Below are 22457 nucleotides of genomic sequence, written 5' to 3'. Positions count from 1 at the left end.
TGGTATAGGTTCAGGAGGAGAAAGCTAGGTTTTAAAGAATAAGTGAAAATTCATCATGCTGGTAAAGATGTAAAAGGCATTATGGCAACATCAACAGTACATACAAAGGCAAGCAGCATGAAAGAGACATGAAAGGCCATGACAAGAGTTTAGGAGAGATGCATGGCAGGGAGGAATAAGCCATAGGAAACAAGACAAAAAGGGTGAGAGGGTGACGAACTCAGCCTTGTCGAACCATGCTTTAAAATTCCATAGGCAGCCGCAGCTCCTGTGCAGTCTCCACACGATCTGAGACTGACCTTCAAAATCCCTAAGTTTCCAAAACTGCCAAATAATTAGACCTCACATTCCAACCACCAAATTGGATTGTTTTACTCTTCCCAGTTCATAGTAACAGAAACAGCATGCACCAGTGACTAGAACATCAGCCCAGAGCTGGTCCAACCTACAGGAGGATGATATGGATATTAATGAGACTGTTGTAAAAATCCAAAGCTTCTGAGCTGTTTGAAGCTTTATATATATACATATATACAAACAAAGAGTTATTATTTCATCTGAGGAATAAGTGAACCCCTAAAGTGGCCTCTTCAACATCAAAACAGGAGGCAGAGACACAGACAAAACTGACTCCTGACTGCCAAATCCAGGCCACTTCTCTTGCTGGAAGACAACTCAGAAGAGTATTTTATGCCTACACATAACTGATGGTAAATTTAGATGATGACACACTTACAATAGCATCTACTTTACAGTTCTTTAAATCCTCTCAACTGTCACCAATAATGTACATGGAAATCTACTTCCAAAACCAAACAATTCCAAGCAGACTTGGAAATTCTAAAATAAAAAAAAACACTTGGATTTTTTTCCTTACGACTCAAGTCTTCAACGATATAAGCTAAAGAATAAAACTCCCTTGTTGAGACTGCTGAAAGAATAACCAGGCCCAACGTAAAAAGATTTCATGAAAGAATGCCATACGTGTTTCTCAGAACAGAAAGGCGCTAATCACAAATACAGCAACTCCAGGTGGACGATGGTGCTTTTTGACCCAAAAGCCACAAATGCTTAAATCCTGTGGAGCGCCAATGACAAATTCAACCATATAATTTAGTGCTCTTCCGCATCACGTCATAAAAACAGCAGCAAGTAACTAAAATATGGATTGAGGTGTCACAGAGCACAAAAGTAAATCCTCCAAAATCATTTATTTTCAAAGGAAACATAGTTGTCACCTCAAAGGGTACCAGGAGATTTGGGGACCTTGATATTTAACCGAGAGATCTCTACTAGAAATGGAAGCTCTGGATACAGAGCATTACTATGTTCATTTCAACTACAGCTAAAACATTCTTGATTATGCCAGGGAGAATCATTTTCATCGAAAGGTGCCAGGAACAAAATAGAAGCTTTCTTTACGAACTTTTCACTCTTTCATCAAGTTCTTGTTAAACACCTACTTTTGACAAGCTGCTTCAGGGGATACAAAATCCCTGCCATCAAGGAGCATTTAGCCTAATCAAGGAGAGAAACAAGCAAACATGTAAGGTCAATGGAAGCGTGAATAGTACTTGTGGAAAGCAGTGAAAAACTACTCTGTGAATTGAGAGAAGGATATGTTACTTACAGCTAGCTCAGGGAAGAACTGAAGGGGAGCAGGGAGGCTTCCAGACATAATTTTCATGTGCAGAGAAGGAAGAAAGAGCATTTCAGACAGAGTACAGCATGGGCAAAAGAGAAGAGGAAGAAAAGCCCAAGAACATACGTGCAGAACACCAAGTATTCCAACTTGGCAAGAGCCTAAGACTGGTGAAGAAAACAATCTTCTTGTTGAAATATTGTCCATTAAAGTCAACAAATGCATTTTAATACTGATTTAAAGCCTATTATCTACTTAGCAATGTATCAGGAGGCACTGTAGGGGGAAGTATATAGCAAAGAGGAGAGAGAATAAGACTCGTGGTGGGTATAATTCTTCAGGGAGCCTCCCTCCATTTAACTCATTTATAGGTCCCACCTCCAGGCCGCCTCAGAATCCTGTGCAAAGTTCTGCTACAGCCTGTATCATAGTGAACTGAAACAGCTGACTGACTTGCTACCTCCCCCACTTGCTTGCATACTGCTTGAGGACATGAAAGAGGTCTTATTTGACTTTGCATTCCCAGTACTTTCCACAGTGTGTGGCACAGAGACACCTCTTGAAAAATGTTTGCTGAATGAATGATTGAACAAATAAACTGAATTATTCCATCAGTGATCAGCTATTTAAGAGAGATTCTGCTCTCAGGAACCTGACAATGAAAGACATACTATGGAACATTTTAGAGTAATACAAGAAGGTAATATATCCTATTGGGGAAAAATCAGCATTTTAGGCAATAACACATCTTGAAGGTGAAAGAAGGAGGATAGTTGAACCAGTTACCTTTAAAAGTCCCTTCCAAATCTGAAAGTCCACATAATAGAGGTAAAATGAGACTGGATTATAAAGAACACCGAATTCCAACATAAGCAGGTTTAGATTTTTTTAATGGGCAACAAAAATTATTCTGACTTAAAGAGGTGTTTTAAAAGGATAGATATGAGAAGGACACTTCAAAGTCTAGATTAGAGATAAGAAATCCAAGTGAGAAGGCCTGAATGCTAATGAGAATGGGAAGCAAGAGCTGAATAAGAGAAAAAAAGGTAGAAAGGTCAGGATTTACTGACTACATAATTCTGACAGGTAAAGGAAAGAAAAAGAGAATAAATAATGATCCAAAGTTTGGACAAAACATAGCCAAGAAAATAGTGGTACCTAAGCCCCTCCTCCCCCTCAAAAAAGACAGACAATTCTTTCTCTTCAAAGGAAAAAAAACAATGCTCAAAGTGTGTCCCTGAATTAGAATCACCTGGAGTGTGTGTTTACAATAATGATTTCTGGGTCTTAACCCCAAACCTACTAAATCAAAATCTAGGGGACTGGGGACTGGGAATCTGCAATTGTGCATTTTATAACAGGTTGTCCAGATGATTCTTCAGCACACTAAAGTTTGAGACCCACTGGCTTCACTGGTTCCTATGTGAACATAATTACGTTAGTTTTAAAGTAATTAAATATCAATCACAAAAATGAAAATGAATTATGTCTCAAAAAGCCTTTTCTCTTAACTCATTACATTCTATTAACTGATTATAAATAGAAGTCTCAAAAGAACAAACGTACGGTTTTCATGCTTTCTCCCATCCTAAATTGTACCAGTGATTATCACTTAATTTAATCTATTAGACTTGAAAGTGTAAATAAATACAGTATATTATTTAATGTTCTAAACCCTCTTGATTATCATCATTTCACATATCTCATGCATTTTTACCATTATAAAAGATCCACATAATGGATAAAGAATGCATTTTTTTAGTCCTAGATAGAGACAAATTTAATGGATTGGTATGTTGGAGAATTACCACAGTTAAAACAGTGGGAGTTTCTGTGAGATTAAATTTACAGATTAAGGAAACCTACACATTGCTTCTTCACCCAATCACTCCTGGAGTTATTACCAAATTAATTCCTGTACACATATTTCAAAGAGGAAGTCATGGAGCATTCAGATCTTCTTATTGTGACCCCACTGTAGCAGTGCCAGTATCACAACTTGGCAGGGGTTGAGGCACAGAACTTGGTGGAAAACTGAAAAGCAGATCTCCTCAATATTGCTTAAGTTTTGGCAGGCTTGAATGAATTATACAGATATTTTTCTCAACCTCTCAAAATAAATATAATATTTTATTTATTACCAGTAGCAATGCCACAATTCATTCATCTCCTTTGGACAAGAGCCATAGGAGTTACAGAAGGAATATGACATAATGATACACTACCTCCATCAGTTAACTTCTGCTTAGTCACAAACATTTCCTTGTTTTCAGAGTTTCGAATCCTAATGCCTGGACAATAATTCACAAAAGGTAGAGTGCCACTTAGGAAGGGAAAACTGCATTAACTTGCCATATACACAATACTGAAACTTGAAGGCAAAAATTTACAGATGATGCCTGATGATTTTATATTTTCTTCTACCTTGGGAAAAATCATATGGTCAAAAATAATACTGAAAAGCTATAATGAAGTGTTGCTTAGATGTTTAAAGTTCTAAATGTTGCCATCAGTAAGGTAACAACAATGAAGTTACTGAAGATATTCTAATCCTACAAGTCTATTTCTTTTTCCACCATGGGTTTCTACTCTTTTCCCCATTCTCTCTTCCAACAAAAAACCTGCTCTCTCAAAACTTTAATTTTTATTGAAATTTAGCTGGTAGAGGAGAAAAATGTCTCTCTCAAACACAATTCACCAAAATCAATAAGAATTTCTAGCAAAAAGCATAAACTGTTTCCATAGGGTCACTTCATACTTTATTTCCACTATGAATTGTTCTTTTGAAAACATTCATAACACTTGTATTTCTTTCCAGTATTCTTCTTACGTCATATACATTCTTTTTTGTTATAAAATCATTCTATATATGCATCTTTGTATCTGGCTTTTTTTCACTCACACTGTATTTTATTACTTATAATTCAAAAACAGGCATAATAATTATTGAGCATTTTCTATGAGCTGGCAACCTGACATACATTTAATCCTTTTAACAAATTTGTCAAAATAGCCATTATTGTCCCCTTGATAGTCAGGAGGAGGACACTGATCATCAAACAACTGTGAACAGCAAAACTAGGATTCCAATCCAGGTCTGCCTCTCTCCAAACCCCTCCTCTCAATCTCTGCACTATACTGTCTTTCGAGTATTTTGCAATATGTAAATGATTCCTTCTAAGTCACCACAATCACATTTTATCAAAGAAACCAGTTCTTTTTCATCTATAATATTCAAGCTCTTGGTGGAAAAGAATTGATCAGCAACAAACAAACCGAAAATCATGTTTCCAAAGATTTAACATCTAACTTACTTGTAACTTTCCACTTGTCGGCAGGAAGAAACAGTAATGAAGGAATCCGTACGGGAACTGTATGCAAGAGGGCCAGGTAAAAGAGAACCAGGGAGAAATCGCCCAAAAGCGTAGCTTTCCTGCTCAAACACCATCAGCATCCCATCCATGGACTGGATACAAATTAAATCTCGACCTAAAGAAGAATTAGAGAAAATTAGGCGACCTATTCTTTTTATAAACATAATGGTTTTAATTTACCACTATCTACTACAAATATGTCACAATTTTTCCTCAAGGGGCAAAATGAGCAGTTTACATTTAAAATTACAAACTGATAAAGCTATCAGATTATTGTATATGAGCACATATATACTTCCCCATTTTTAAATTATTCAGAAGATGCCTATAATTTTAAATACATTTATTTTCAGTTACTGTATGCTAAAATCTCTAGCTCAAAATAATCCCTGAAAACAATCATGGCTCTTTGTAAGCTATCATTTCTTCCAAAATCAGAAATATAATAAACACTGTTCTGCACGAGGCTACTTCTCTTCCTCATAGTTTATCAGCCTCATATTCTCAAATGACTTAGACATCAGTCAGACACAGCAGACCAAATCCACAGACATGTATTAGGCACCAGTTTTATACAAATTCCAGTTTTAAGCACCAATGGGAGTTGAAAACACTAATCCTGAAAAATAGTAATCACTGATTGCCCTGAACTATAGATGGATTTTGAAACATCTTTTCTATCAGTCTATAAGTCTACAAAATTCACAATTCTTAAAATATACTGAGATGATGATAATGATGAGTTTTATGATATGGTATTTGTTAGTGCTGTCAAAAAGATTCCAACTCCTAGCAACCTGTAAACAGCAGAGCTGAATCCTGCCCACTCTTTTTGTGCCATCCTCTCACCTTCCAGTGCTGTTACTCATAGGGTTTTTCATGGCCAATTTTTTCAGAAGCGGGTGGTCAGGTCCTTTTTCCTAGTCTGTCTTAGTCTGGAAGCCCTGCCGAAACCTGCCCGCTGTGGGTGACCCTGCTGATAATCTAAATACTGGTGGCATAGCTTTCATCATCACAGCAACACACAGTCGCCGCACTATAACAACCAAAAGACAGGTGGTGTGATTCCCTAACCAAGAAACAAACCTGGGTCACAGCATTAGGAGCGCTGAATGTTACCACTAGACCACGATGATACAGCACAATATTCTTCATCTGAGAAAGAGCTAGTGGCTACAACTGTTCACATTCTGCTAGTGCGATTAGCATATCCCATAATGTATTATACAGGGAAGAACTATGTCAGAGAAAAATTAAGCTACTTATTAAGGATTTAAACAAAAGGTTAATTCTTTAATTCGTCTTCCTAACTCATACTTACCATATACATTGAGTCCTGTAGTAACTATTCCGTATTACCTTGGCTATCCATGCCAACATAGTATACTTAAATTTTGAAATTTAAAGAATACTTTGCTCAAAAAGAAATTAAATTGCATAGAAATGGATGATATTCTTATTATTGTATCTGACTATGGACACAAGGGCAATTTTTAAAAAGAAGATATGTTGCCAAAGGAATTTTTTATAAAAGAAAACAAACAGAGATTCTGGGGTGCTTGTCACTGCAATATACTCTACCCCATCTTGATTGATTCAATAGGTTTATCAACCTTAAAAAATCTAAGAGATGCTCCAGGTTGAATATTGTCTTAGCATATGAACGTTCACTAAACACACATCTGAACCATTCTGGGATCTCTTCAGAGAGAAAAGAGTTGTTCATATCAATCCTGTTTCGAAAAGTATTCTCTCAATGTTCACATTCTTTTATAATGCATGGTAGGTTTTGCAGTCACTGTTTTAAGGATTTTTTTAACCTAATCTTTATCTACTATGCTTATTAAACATTTCAAAAAAAGGTATGAGCTTGTATATATGCTGCATGCACATGCATGCCGTACAAGTGTATTCACAGAGATATATTTAGACGAAGAGTAACTCATCTATCTAGAATTTAACAATTTAGCAATCCTACCTGTCGGCATGCAGAAAAAATGTTAAAGTATAAAAATGTCTCTAAGTTGTCAAAATAGATGCTGCAGAGTCTTTCTAATGAAAATCATGCAAACTTTTTACAGGTAGGATTACCAGGTCTCACTTAGGACATCAATTATTTTAATTATGGTTCTAACAGTTGTAGTTCTCATAAACAAGTTACTGATATTCCAGGAGCTTCAGTCTCCTCATTTATAAAATGAGTATATTTGTATAAAAGCTCCAAAGTTAGAGATAAGATGTAAAAGTCTCTAATACTGTACAGCATGCATAAAACACACAAAAAATTATAGCATTATTATGATGGTTATTGTTACCTGCTTGCCCAGCTCAGAGAAAAGGAAATAGCAAACCAGAAAAAGTGTGAAGACACTGACAACTATGAGCAGTCATAGCTACACCCTAACAAAAAAGATGACAGAACATCCATAAAATACATATCAAATAATTCTAAAAAGAATAACAGTCTGGGCTCAGCGTAGGAGCAATTACTAGCCCTGTATATCTCAAAAAGAGAAAAAATGTCATATTATAATGTATTAAGAGTTATTAAATGGATTGAAGATAGTTTGCTATAGCTCAGTCATTTGCAAAAAAGAACTTGTGGGAGAGATTCTAACTGTTCCCCCCAGTAGCCATTCTTTCTTTTGGTACTTGAATTATCACCAGACACATGGCCATCCAGAATAAAGTCTATATTTCCAGGTCTCTATTGCAGATACATCGGATGATTACATTCTTGCCAAGGAGATGGGAGTAGAGGTGATATGTGCAACAAACAGACATGCCTTCAAAAGGATTGAGTATGCCCTCCCCTCCCCTCTTACCAGCATGATGGTAGGGCTGGAACAGCTATCTTGGTCTAAGGATGGAAGTGACATATTGAGGACAACAGAGCCCCCCTACCTGCCCTGGACTGTCTTATCTCCAGGTGGTTAAATATGACAGAAATAAACATCCTCCTTATTTAAGCCATCATTATATTGGGTCTTTGTGAAAGCAATGAAACCTGTATGTTAAATAACATAGAACTTATCTGAGCCTAAAGATCCATCCAGTACTGCCAGCTCTTAAAATTTAGTTTCACTTGATTGGATCCTGGTAGCAAAAAACAACCAGGTATAGAAGATATCGGAGCGACTGGGGAAATTGGAGTATGTCTACATGTTAGATAACATTAGGAATTATTGTAAATTTTCTTAAGTGTGATCATGGTATTGTGATTACATAAGAGAATGTTCTTATTGGGAGATGTGTGCTGTCATATTTACAGGTAAAGTGGCACAAGATCTGTAACTTACCTGCAAATGGTTCATCAAAAAAAAAGTATGTGTGTATACACGTATATATATTTACAACTGTTGACTCTAGAAGGCAGAATACGAGTGTTTATGTTACTGTCTCTGATATTTAAAATTTTTTACAATAAAAATGTAGACAAATAAAATTGTTTACATGTATGTCTTTTGTGTACAAATGCATTTTTTTAACAATCAAAGGAGGAACTGAGCATTAGCAAATTGAGCGGGACCTAGAAGGAGAGTAATAAATTTAACCTTAAGTCAAGAATCAGAGCGACAGAGGAAATCAATCAATGAAACACTTAAACAAAGACCTTGACCCTGGGGGAGGATATTACTGTAGCCAAAATATACTCTTGATATCTGTATTATTAAAGAATGTGAGGTCAGAGCATGTGTACTTCCAAGCAGAAGTACTAATAAAATTTAAGTTCATTTCAATATGTTGAATATCATCAAACCACAAATCTTCAGTCTCCAAAAGACCTTAAAGAAGTGGTCCTCAAAGTGTGGCTCCCAGACCACTACCATCAGTATCATCTAGGAATTTCTTAGAAATGCAGATTCTGGCACTATCAGAAACTGGTGTTAGGGCCCAGCAATTCTAGGCTTTAACAAGGCCTATAGGCTATATGATGCATGCTAAAGTTTGAGAACCACCGCCTCAGCATTGTATGACAAAGAGCTAGAGCTTGAAGAAAACTTGAGCCCCAGAGAAAATGTGGCTCCTTAGCATGGTACATAAGGTCTTATTTCCTGAAACTCTAGCAATACAGAGGAGAGTACTTAATATTCTGTAATGTCCACATGGGCTGCCTCTAGAGTCAGATAACCCGAGTTTGAGTCCAGCTCCACCAATTATTAGCTGTGAGCTTGGGCTCAAGTTTCCTTATCTGCAAGATGGTATATTGTTGTGAGAATTAAATAAAGTAATATACAGAACCTAGATGCAGCAGGTGATAAATACTCCATCACATTATTATTTTATAATTATTTTCTAAGTCTTATACTACACGTTGTATTAATATTAACTGCTTGCTGTTTCCCACACACGTGGTAATGGTGCATGCTTCCTTACTTTTGCTTAAATTATTACCTCCCCCAAAAAAACTTTCACTTTTCTTCCCTTGGTCTAGTAAACATTTGCTGGCTGCCTCCTAGTCATCCACTCCCCTCTCCTCCCATCTTTGGCCATGAGATTTCAATGAGACTGACTTCATTCTAAGCTTGAGGGTAGACCCTGACTTACGTAAACCAATTAGTAGCCCAGTAGTCACACTGACTGGTTCAGGGATGGGTATAATTTACAGCTAATGAGAGAAACTAAATCCCCAGATTGAGCTGGAACTAAAGAAAATTTTACTCTTCTGCCTGGGGAGAAATATGTAAGGATGATAAGGTCTGGAGTCACAGAAGCCATTTGGCTTTTACAAGGGCACAATTAAGTGAGGGCCATGGAAGACACTGTTTGAGCCAGTGCATCAAGCCTCACTTGGAGCCAAACCTACCTGTGAACTTTGCAGGTAATAAATTCCCATAAATATTGAAACCACTTTGAGTTGGGTCTCTGCTCCTGAATCAAGTGGATCATCCCATTTGTCCTCTGAGAGACATCAAAGGCTGAGGCTCAGGTCTTCCCAGAAGTCTTCTCTTTCCCCTTCAATCACCCTCCATCTGTGATCCCACAGATCCCCATCTTTACCTCCATCTTACAACTAATTGCCGATTGAAACGATCTATTTTTGTGTCCCTCCTTCACCCTAGACTAACCTAAAGGTAGGAACCGTATCTCACTTATCTTTGTAAATCCAACAACTATAAAATGCCTGGCACAAAGGAGATACACTAATAAATGTCTGTTGAGCTGAAGTAAACTGGGCAAAATTTATTCATCTGCAGCTCAGATTAACTGAGATTGTATTCTATGTGTTTCACATATTGCACTTGAAGTACGTGAAAAGTGCTTTATTTATTACAATCTTGGCTGCTGACATTTAGAAAAATGTAGGGATCAATCCAAAACATTACTCAAAAATAAATAAATAAATCCTTCAAATCACTGTCTTGGAAGGCACTTCAGAATACATACCAAAGGCTCCCCTTACAGATAATGGGAAAAGAAAAAACAGTCCAGAGAAGCCATGAAAGTTTTGTATTTCTGACAGAACAGAGCCAAAGGAAGCCTTCATAAAAGCGATGGGATTTCAGGAGCTATTTAAATGACCTAGCCATGAACCATACTCAAAGAGTCCTTATCACATGCTCAGTATTATATGAGGAGCTGTAAGAAATATAGAACAACAGCAATAATAACTACTACTCCCATTTACTGAGCACCTGTTACATTCCAGCCTTTATGCTAAACATTTATCCAGCATATTAGCTTTAAAGTGGACAATAGTCTAAAAAGTGGACAATAGTCCCATTTTACACATGAGAAGACTGAAACCCACAGAGCTTAAATAATCTGTCTAACGCCAAAGAGTTAGAAAATGACAAAGCTAGTACTCAAACTAGAATCCTTCTGGCTCCATTATACCACAAGTGTTCCTTGAGGGGCTCCATTATACTACACTGGATCCATTTTTAAAAATAACATCAGTTAACATATAAAATCTAAAGGATGTGAAACAGACTACGTACGACAGAAAATCAAATCGCTTCATTATAGTGAACTTCCTGGGAAAGGTTTCATGATAGAGGTAGGATGTATCTTAGACCAAGAAGGATAGGTAGAATGAATAGGGGTCAAAGGTAAAAGTAGTGGAAATTTCTAGAAGAGAAAAGGAACATATCAGAAAAAGATGCAGAGGCAGTTAGTCTTGATCCAGTGCAGTGGATCCAGTTTTACCAACAGGGCATGAAACACAAAAGCAACAGATTGAAAAGATGACAATATCTTAATAATGCTTCCTCAAAAATTATGCCTAAACTATACAGAGAAAGATAAAACATCTTTTAAAGTTGAAATAATTAGGAAGGTTGGAGAATTCACCAGAATTTAAAATCTGGATGTTTATCCCATTGATCTTAACTATGATGAGAGAAAACTAACCATTGTAATTTGAAATATTATTTGTGAGATCTGGGAACAAACTGACAAAGGACCTACCAAAGCCATTTTGAAAGGACTTTGGAAATAAGAATTTTTCATTTTCAAAAGCAAAGAAAAATGTTGGTGACTGTGGGGATAAAGGGGGTGGAGGCAGGAAAGTTCCATTATGGCAGCCTCATGAAATGAATATTTATTAAATAGTGCATCTCATTTCCTGGTGTTAAAACATCATGTAGTCAAAGCTTCAACATGATGCATAAACTAGTAATCAATTACAAGTTGAACTGACTGCTAGATTAATAGTTTTCTCTACTAAATTACCGACTATTCACTAAAATGGTGTGTAGCAGTGTGTGTCTGTGTGTATGTGTGTGTGTGTGTGTGTGTCCCCATGCCCAGAGGTCTTTCTACCATGCATTTTCCATCATTCATTATTATACCAATAAGGGCCCCATGGAGGGCAGTCCTAAATACCTTTTCCTCCATTTCTCTGCTGTCTTTTTCTTCCTGTGGAATCTATGCAGCAGAGTAAGTGGAGTGGCATACATGAAAGAAGACTACCATTACTCAGCATGCTACATGTTTTCTGAATCTCTCTATGCTCATATTTCTTTTACACATTGAGTAAAAATATAAGTGAAGAAATGCAAACGTGACCTGTGGCCAAGCATATATTGCAGTTCAGCATGCAGCTGTCAAAAATACTTGGTCTTTCTCCAAGTCTGAAAAACACATGAAAAACAGCTGTACAGGTAGTCAAAAAGGCAGACAGGAAACATCAAGAGACTGATACATAAGAATAGAAGAGTCCAAATGTCTGTGGAACTTCCGCTCCTTTTACCCATGCACGGAAAAAAATTTTGTTGTTGTTGTTACAGAAAAACTGAAACACTAACTCATTAATCTTTATTGCAAACCTAACTCAAAAATGATACATGTTTGCTATGAGCAAGGATATAAAAATGTTCAGAGTAGGATTTCAACAGATACTGCCTTAAAAAGAAGTGGTAGATGGATTTCTAGAGATTGAAAGATTGTAAATTTGCCATTAAATGTCATTTTTATACTTTTTCACTCCTATCATCATATAAATAAAACTACTACAATTGTTTTGAGATACATGCCACTATTTGGTTGTGCTTAGCAATTAATAACTGGAAATTAATTGAAGGAAAGAATAGCTAGCTTCTTTATTATTACTCTCTCCCTCAAATTCTTTATTTGAGCATTCTAAAAGGAATTCGTGCCAGATAATAATGCAACATTCAAACAGATTCTAAGTTTAAAACCTTAGTTATAAATAAATAAATAAAAATTAAAGCCCTAAGCAGACAGAGGAAATCAACAAATAGAATACATGTGTTGCACTAAATAGCTAATATTTAAAATATGTACCAGGGGAAAATTACACAAATTCTCAACTATTATTCAAGTGTTACCCCAATAAATAACTTCATGAGACTAATTATTTTAAGACTCAAGAAAATAAAAATTGGGTCTACATACTAACTCTTCCTATGAACTTGCCTTTTGACATTTTAATGTGTCTCATTTTAATAGGAACTTTAATAGCCTCACAAAGACCACTAGTGTGTGTTCTGCCAAGCTATTTATCACATTTTTCCCCTAAACTGTGAACAAGGTTAATAACATATTATAAAGAAATTACAACCATTCATTAAATTAGCCTTATATGTGATAGATTCAATACGAATGCAACGTTCGAGTTTAAAAGAAGGCCCTAAACATTATATTATCACTTGCATCCATAAAATATTGAGTGAATTACTTTGTCAGATGTAATGATCATGAAAGGTTTGATAGCACTGTCCAGAACTCACATTCATTCAACAAATTCCATGAACATTCACTGTACACTTATTATGTGCTAGGAGAGATACAGTCGCTACCCTCAGAAAGTTCAGTGAATATAGCAGCTAAAAAGTTAAACACTACAACAATGCAAGAACAGAGGCATTTTAAAATAATTTAAAAGGCTATGGGAGCATGATTAGCAGTGTCAGAAAGAAACAAGGAAAGCTTCAGAACAGCGATAACACTTGGGTCTTGCAGGTTGAGAAAGAGTTTGCCAGACAGTCAGAGGAGCAAAAGCAGAGGGCATACCATGCACAGAGACATGGATTATCAGAGAGCTATGTTTGGAGAGCAGTGAGGTCAATGGACACTGGGGGAGGGCGCTGGGTGAAGGGCGACACCGCTAATGAAGATAGCAGTCATGCTCATTAGAACTGATGGCAAAGCCACAACTTGAGACCAGATTTGCTGCAACCCTATTTTAGTCCTGAAATCTCTATCAGTTTCCTTACCTGTAAAGCCACGGTATGAGGAGAAAATCACAGGATGCTGCTGTAAGGATAAAACACAACAAAAATACATACTTCCTGGGACCCGGTAAGCATTCAATAAATGGTAATTGCTATTACTAGATTACCCTGTTCCTTACAGATTAAATTACATGGAAAACAATATTGAGGGGGAAAAATCCTTCAGAGCAAAAAGGATAAAATTTAATGTGAGAAGGAGCATACACACAATCAGAAATCAATCCCTTTTGCCAAAGGAAATGGTTTTTAAGACTTTAAGAACTAAGGAAAATCTCTCAAAACTTAGGGTCTGTGTGAACTGCTGGCTATTCAAGATGATTTTCTGCCTATTTTAGGTTTACTTGCCTCAAAACAGCAATTTCCCTAACACGGTAACTATTGAAATCTCCAAAGAAGCATACTGTGAGTGTGCCAGATAAACCCTATCTGGGAATGAGTGGTCTCTGCCTCCTCACCCTCCCCTCAACACAGACGTATCCACAGACTTCCCTTCCCTCTCTGTTACTGAGTTGTTTCACAGGATGATCCTGACGACATAAGACAAGACAGATGATGCCATACAGAAGAGCCCATTACTTATTAGCATTCTTTTCTTCTCTCTCATCCAAAAGAAAAGGGTGAGTATAATGTTGGGGGCATAATTTTTTTAAAAAATAACTAGTTTCAAAGTGAGGTAAACTTCTCAAGATGATAACCAGTCATGATAAGAAGCCCAGAGAACTCTCCCCATAAAAAATATTAAAAAATAGAAAAATTTTAAAACACCTCTTCCTTTTGTACAAATATTCCTCATTTGCAATATGATCAGTCCCATAAAGCAATAACTTTTTTACATATCATTAACTCTCTTAATCCTAGAATCATCAGTGTATCAAAAGAAAGAACAAGAAAAAACTACAGTCTACACTAAACTCACCATAATCAATTAAATTTGGTTGTGAGAAAAATAACTAAAGCCAGGAAATTCTCAGTTCAACTTCATCTAAACCTCATACAATTTTAAAAGGCAAATCAAAATGAATTAGGGATAATGACAGTGATGACTTTAAACTTCCTTCAATGTCAGTTCTTATTGCAAAGTTTGACGTGCTGTTTACCACTGTTTGGTCTATTAAATATCCTTGGATTCTTCCAGAAGCAGCAGTTAAAATAACATATCTTTAATAAAAGTCATAAGAACAAATATACCAAAGTAATCATCTTACTCTACAGATGCAATTGTGTTGTCAACCCACTCGAAAACTTCAAAGGTACTCCAGTGTCTCCAGAAATAAGTACAAATTAACAAGCAGGATACCCAAAGAATGCTTCAATGTGTCTGCTAAACAAACTTTGACTACTCTCTCTCATCCAGTCCCAAACACCAAATACTTCAGGTAACATAAGCCTGCCCTAAACGCCCCTATGCATTTGTTAATCTAATTCAATTCACCTCAGGTGCCATTCTCCCACGTTAACGTTGTGAAATCCTTCTACACATCCTCAATCCCCAGGATCCAACTCCATCACTTCAAAGCCTTCTCCAATTCCCTCTAGGCATAAATAACCCAATCTCCCCCTATTCTTTCCTAGTACATTCTACATCACTCCCTATTAACACTGACAATATTTTTCCTGGTGAAACAGCTAAATTTGGCATCTCTCTCTCCCTTCCCCAACTTCCATAAATGAAGCATAAAATCCTTGAAGATAAGTTTATTTTTTTTTCAATATCTGGTTCACAGCATCGAGTATGGTCCCTTATATGTTAGTGCTCCAAAAATATCTGTTCAAATCAACCTAACCCTCGTGAAAGTAAAAAACCAGACCAAACTGTAGTACTAAGTACCAAGATGCCAATGATCATCAAGAAGACCAAGATAATTGGCAATATCACCATATTTACATGAAAACTCCTTGAGATCTGGCATTATGCTTTATTCACTACACCTTCCCAACCCCAACAGTCCCTAGTATATAGTCACACATTGTTTAATGATAAGAATACATTCTGAGAAATGTATCGTTATGGTGATTTCGTCGTTGTGCAAACATCATAGAGTGTACTTACACAAACCTAGATGGTATAGCCTACTACACACCTAGGCCATATGGTACTAATCTATGGGACCACCATTATATATTCTGTCCATCATGGACTGAAATGTCGTTATGCAGTGCATGAGTGTAGTAGAGCTCAATAAATATTTACTGGATGTATGAATATCATCAAAGTAAAAATGGTATGATAAAGGTCCTGAAATAATTAGTTTTAATATGTGACACTTAAGAAATTGGAATTCTAAACCACTTTAGGGCTTGGTACTACATCAAAAGACAAAGTACTCATTGTATGCCCAACATTTGATAGACTAAGAAATATTAAGAAGAGAGGGAAAAGGTTAAGAATAAATCTGCTCTTAACAAAGATAAAGCCTAATGGAAAGACACAGGAAAATGTGGAGTCGGAGAGGACCACAAAAGCAAAATATATAAATGACTGTGAAAATCACTCAACCATAAAGAATAAATTGTGGAAGCCCAAAGAGGACACCAAAGGAGTAGAATGATCTTTAGATCCATCAGTGTTTCATAAAACTCTAACTTCAAAAACATACACAGATTAAACCTTAAAGCTTTAGTAATTATTTGAGACCTGGGTACAAAGTCTTTTTTCTGGGCAATATAAAACAAGGGATTACCGCCAGCAGGAAAAGTACCCCCAAAAAGGTACTGACTAGGATACTCTCTGGTGGTTCCCTGTTCCCAGAGCAGAATGGTATATCATAAAAGAACAAATTGAGCAAATATGGGGAAAGTATCAAATGTATATTAAAGAATTAACCTGTAGTGGAAAGAGCAACGATATTGAATCAGAAAGACAAGATGATAAGGTTTTGCATCCTGGCTCTGACACATCCTAGATATGTGACTGGCTACTTTGTTTAATTTCATTCAGCCTGTTTCTTCAAATGCAAAATAAACCTTATCACAACTTCTGTACCCCCTTAGGTTGCTGTGAAGATTAGAGAAGGCAACATATGTAAACTACCCAGTTTAGTACCTGGAACATGGAAGGAATGCATGCTGATCTTAACCCCAAATTTAGCACACACAAAAAAGATAATCAAACCAACTTCCCCGAGTAGCCACACTTATCTATTTCCCAGATGTCAGACAATTTAGTCGTTAAGTCTCACTCCTTAAGTATAAAAGGGTAGAAAACATCTGAGCGGAAAGTTAGGACAAAAGGTGACAAGGAAGTTGGAAACAGTTCTGTTCGGAAATTCCAGTCTTTAAAGTAGCTGAAGTATTTGCTAAAGCAGTGATTCTCAGGCTCTTGAATTTCAGTGATCTATAAAATTTCAGAAACTATTGAGGAATACCATAAAGTTGTCAACCTTGTGAACTGCCCAAACAGGAGATTTTTTTAACAAAACATAGAGACTATCATCACCAACATTTTCTACAAAGACAACATAAAACAAATAAGTGGGAAGTAGAAAATGTTAGCACAAGTACAGTCCTTTAACTGAAGAAATTTTAGCTTTATGAAAAATTCAAGGATATTAGCTTTTTTTTTTCATTAGCTTAAGGCCATTCAAAACTTTAACAGGGGAGAGCATTTGGGAACCACTATATTGTTCCAGGATTAACCCTTTTAAAGAACTCTCCACACCAGCACTTAAGAATTATTATTATAAAGAACTCAGAAAACAAGCACAAAAAGCTTTCCCTTTATAGGAACAAAGGAAAAACTAGTTCCAAAACCTACCCAAGCCTAGGTGAGGAAACAAGTATTTTCCATAAATATGTTGGCTCTTTACAAACTCTCCAGTGTCAGACTTCAGGAATGGAAAAGTAAGGCAAAGGCTCCCTCTGCTGACAACTAGACAAAGAACCCAATCCTATCAAAAGGCAGTGGACTTTATAATTCTTCCCAGTACTGACTGGATATTACACGGGCTTTCACTATTCTCTTTCAAGGACTAGTGGTACTTTATGCCCTAAAACACTGGAATATCGCTGGATCTGATATGAATATGAAAAACCTGTATAACTAGGTAACACTCCTTGCATATTTCAATAATTCTTTCTAAACTAGCTTCCAAATTTCTTGGTTTCTGCTCTATGCTCTAAAGGTTTAAACTCTATAGCACTAAACTGAGCTATAATGTCACAAAAATAGGAAATTAAACAAAGAAGGCTAAAGAATTGAGGCGGGTTTCAGGAGGTTATGCAAAACAAAGGTAGCAATCTATGAATGCATTGGCAACCTTCTCTCATAGAAGTCCCATGAAATTAACAGAAGCAAATTAAAAACTTTAAAATTAACAATAAAAGCAGTTTACAAGTGCTGGCCCATACATATTAGCATATCCAAATCTAGCAACTATTCTGTAATTTGAGAAGGTCAAGAACTATTATTCTCATTTGACTGTGGAGAGACCTAAGGCTCAAGAAAGTTCAACGATTTGTTAAGGATACACAGCGGGTAAGTAGCAGGACCCGATCTCAGCCCTACATGTTTCTAATCTCCAATCTGTTTCTCTAACTGAAAACTATGCATAAAGTAGGTACCCTACTGACAAGATCTCTAAATCCCTTTCTAATTTCAAACTCAACATGGCCTACTATCACAACTCACTTTGTAAGCTTATAAGTAACATCAGATTTAAATATAAAATGTGAACTATTTCACTTTTGCAGACAAAACTTGGTATAGCTGCTTGCTGAATTCTTTGCTATTTCTTTATTTCTTCTTGTCCTACTTCCAAAAGAATTGCTTGCAAAGATAAGTAAAATTAAACAAATTATAAAATAATTAGATAAGGAAGAGCAGATAAAACCCTGATTCTCTCACTAAAATTACTGAATAAAATGTTTGTTAAGGGGCTGGCCCAGTGGTGCAGGGATTAAGTTCACACACTCAGCTTTGGTGGCCTGGGGTTCATCGGTTTGGATCCTGGGTGAACACCTATGCACCGCTTATCAAGCCATGCTGTGGTAGGTGTCCCATGTATAAAGGAGAGGAAGATAGGCATGGATGTTAGCTCAGGGCCAGTCCTCCCCAGCAAAAAGAGGAGAATTGACGGTGCATGTTAGCTTAGGGCAAATCTTCCTCAAAAAAAAAAAATAGTTTGTTAAAAACAGCATTTTTAAGTATATCAATATGCCGCCAAAAAAAAAAGTAAATAAAATTCAGAAGCCAAACACTAAGTGAAAGTGGGAACCCATAAAGATAAACAGAACCCCTGGGGCATTTTCCTAAACCAGATAACCTTCAGCTTCAGTTTTCACAGTCTCAGATGACATGTGGTAAAGAAAAAAACCTTGAAGCCCACTCAATGTGAGGAATCCAACTGATCCTACACATCGTCTCCCTCCCCACCAGTATAAAGCTAAAACCACAATGGGTTCCACCCTCAGTGTAAGGAGAATTTAGAATAGCAATCCCTCTCAAGCCCAAGAGGAAGCAAAATAAAATGCACATCTCAAAACTTGGAACCAGATAAAGGAAAAAAAATCTCTCCTAAGAATTCATAAACCCCAAGCTGATCTTAATGTGGGTTTGCAGACCAAATTCACTCTATTGGCTTGTTCAAGAAGCCTCAATCTGTGAATTTAGTATAAAGTTATCCTGGGTAAGTACCACCAAGCACCTGAAAAAAGAAAACTCAAATCTTTAAAGGAACACACCAGTCATTCCCATGGATAAAGTTCCAAAGACTAGGACCTCAGAGGCAAAATCACAATGTACAAGGAACCAAATACAATATGAGCAAGATGCAGCAAAAATAATAGAGAGTAGAATCAGAACTGCCAAGACTTCATATACAGAAATTATCAACAGAGAACATAAAAATACTACATTTTAAGTTTAAAGAAATAAAAACAGGTATTAAAAATCATAAAAATACAATCAAGAGACTTTATCAATGACCAAGCAGATTTTTAAAGCACCAAATAAACTTTGAGAAATAAAAAATATAATAATTAGATGTAATAAAGTTAACAAAACCCCAAGAGCAGTTTCGTTGGAAATAGAAGTGATTTAGAAAACAGGAAAAAAAAAATCTAAAGAAATCATCTAGCATGCATTAGTAAGAAACGTAGAGATAAAAAATATAAGTAAAGTTAAGAGACATGAACAATAGGGTAAGATGGTCAAACATACCTAATTCGATTTTAGCTAGGAGATAATATGGAAGAGACAATGTTCAAAGAAATAACGGCTAGGATTTTCCAGAACTGTTGAAAGGCACCAATCCTAAGATACCGTTTAAGCCAAATAAAATCCAAGTAGGATAAGTAAAAATAAATACTTCTTCAGATAGCTGATAGAGAAACTGCAAAACACCAAAGACAATCTCCTAAAAGCCACAGTGAGAAAAGACAGATTAACTAGCAAAAGAATAACGGCTAGACTGAAAGCTGACTTCTTAATACCAGTGGAAGCCAGAACAAAGAAGAATATTATCTTTCGTGTGGTAGGAAAAATAACTGTCAATGTTGCATTGTATACACAGCCTTCCACCTACTCCCCCCCCCCCAAAAAATTGTACCACAATAAAACAAAGATCCCATTCACAATAGCAACTGAAGCCATGAGGTTGCTAATACACTGACTCTTAACTCAGCTTTCAGATCTTAACTTCTTTAGGAAGGCCAAATTAAGTATGATCAAACTAGCAATACACCCCTCAAATATACCCTCATTATCATGGCATCTTTTCCTTCATAGCACTTGTGACTTTACCAATTTCTATGATTATCTACTTAATGTTTATCTCCTTCTCCAAACTCAACAAGGCCACAGACCTCTATATTTGGTTCACTATTGTATCCACAGTGTCTACCAGGGTGCCAGGCACATAAACGGTAGGAAGGAAAGGAAGGAGGGAGGGACAGAGGGAAGAAAGGAAACAGGCAGGGGACATCTAATCAAGAAATAAACAATGAAAATGGATAAAAAGTAAAATTTTTCTAAAAGAAATAGAAGAACAGCTAAATAAATAGTAAGACAGGTATTGTATTCCTGGATAGGAAGAATCAGTATCACAAACATGTCAGCTATGCACTAAAATAATCTACAGATATAATGCAATGCCAAATAAAATTCTAACATGCTTTTTTCATGGAACTAAATAAACTATTTCTTTAACTTGATGAGGAAGTAAAAAAGAGCAAGAATAGCCTATAAACTTTTAAGAACAAGAATGAAGAACGATTAGTCCTCCCACACATCAAAACATACTGTACGTTAATTTTTTTAATATGGTATTGGCATTCTTTATAGATACACTATTTATAGACAAATCAAGAAAAAGGAAGGGTCTAAGAGCAAATTAATGACTATATGGAAATTTAGCATATGAGAAAAGTAGCATTTCAAATTATAAAAAAGAATATTCATAAACGGTGCTTGGACAACAGGGTATACATTTGGGAAAAAATTAAATTAGAGCCCTCCTGCATACCATATCTAAAATTAAGTTCCAGAAAATATGAAACTATTTTGGAATCATAGTATAGGAAAGGTCTTCATAAGAATGATACAAAGATCAGAAGCCATAACAAAAAAGATTAAAACATTTAACATCATAAAAAATTAAAATATTTGTACAACTAAGTAAATGAACAAAGATAAATTTAAAAAGTTAAAAACCCATCATTCACAGGTTGTGTGTCCTTGGCAAACTGCTTAATCTTGCCAATCCTAAATTTCCTCATGCCAAAAATGAGAATAATGAGCTACTTTATTGCTTTGAGAATTAAATGAGAATGTTTAGGTTAAATCCTTAGCATGGTCTTAGGTGGTAGCACCTAGCAAGTGCTCGATAAACTTTTTTTTTTTTTTAAAGATTGGCACCTGAGCTGACAACTGTTGCCAATCTTCTTTTTCTTTCCCTTCTCCCCAACGTCCCCCAGTACATAGTTGTATATTGTAGTTGTGGTCCTTCTGGTAGTGCTATGTGGGATGCCACCTCAGCATGGCCTGATGAGCAGTGCCATGTCCATGCCCAGCATCTGAACCAGTGAAACCCTGGGCCGCAGAAGCAGAGTGCGCAAATTCAACCACTCGGCCATGGGGCCAGCCCCTAAATATTTTGTACTATTATTTTAAAGTATGAAAATATAACAACATGTCACTTTTGCCCACTAAATAGAGATTTTGAGCTTTTTAAAAAATGATAGGACCGGCCCCGAGGCCGAGTGGTTAGTTTGCACACTCCGCTTTGGCGGCCCTGGGTTTCACCGGTTTGGATCCTGGGCATGGACATGGCACTGCTTGTCAGGCCATGCTGAGGCGGTGTCCCACAAACCACAACCGGGAGGACCTACAACTAGAATATACAGCTATGTACTGGGGGGCTTTGAGGAAAAGAAGAAGGAAAAAAGACTGGCAACAGATGTTAGCTAAAGTGCCAATCTTAACAAAAAGAAAATAATAGCTGGTGTTGGCACAGACACCCCACACAGCTGAGAAAAGAGTAAATTGGGCCCATCTCTGTGACCTAAGACAATTTATAATGTGTATCAAAAATTTTTTATCCCAATTATCCAGTCCTAGGATTTTGTCCTAAAGAAATATCAGAGATAAACACTCACAGAGATTCAAATACTGGTAATTTATGACGAGTATATTTTTATTTTCTTATTTTAATTTCAGCTTTACTGAAGTATAACAAATATATAAAATTGTATGATATTTAAAGCGTACACCGTGGTGATTTGATATACGCATCTATTGTTTAAGGA

General features: G+C 36.4%; 1 protein-coding gene across 7 annotated transcripts in view; it reads right to left on the bottom strand.

Annotated features, from left to right (window-relative positions):
- Window positions 1-22457, bottom strand: part of BBS9 (Bardet-Biedl syndrome 9) — a 422348-nt gene that overhangs the window by 319826 nt on the left and 80065 nt on the right. For 5 of the 7 annotated variants that reach the window (XR_011437925.1, XR_011437926.1, XM_001500959.7 and 2 more), the window contains one exon: window positions 4957-5131. Coding sequence is in view for 5 of the 7 variants with exons in the window: in XM_001500959.7 (XP_001501009.2) it covers window positions 4957-5131 (175 nt within the window). In the remaining 2 variants the exon portion in view is untranslated. Of the gene's footprint in view, window positions 1-4956; window positions 5132-13697; window positions 13734-19872; window positions 19991-22457 lie in introns of those variants that run through there. The other 2 variants (XM_023639498.2, XM_070264814.1) reach the window with 2 other exon arrangements.

The sequence above is a fragment of the Equus caballus genome, chromosome 4 (assembly GCF_041296265.1).
Source record: "Equus caballus isolate H_3958 breed thoroughbred chromosome 4, TB-T2T, whole genome shotgun sequence".
NCBI classification, from domain to species: domain Eukaryota; kingdom Metazoa; phylum Chordata; class Mammalia; order Perissodactyla; family Equidae; genus Equus; species Equus caballus.
The sequence above is the reverse complement of the archived record's forward strand: the minus strand, read 5'-3'. Positions and strand labels throughout refer to the sequence as shown.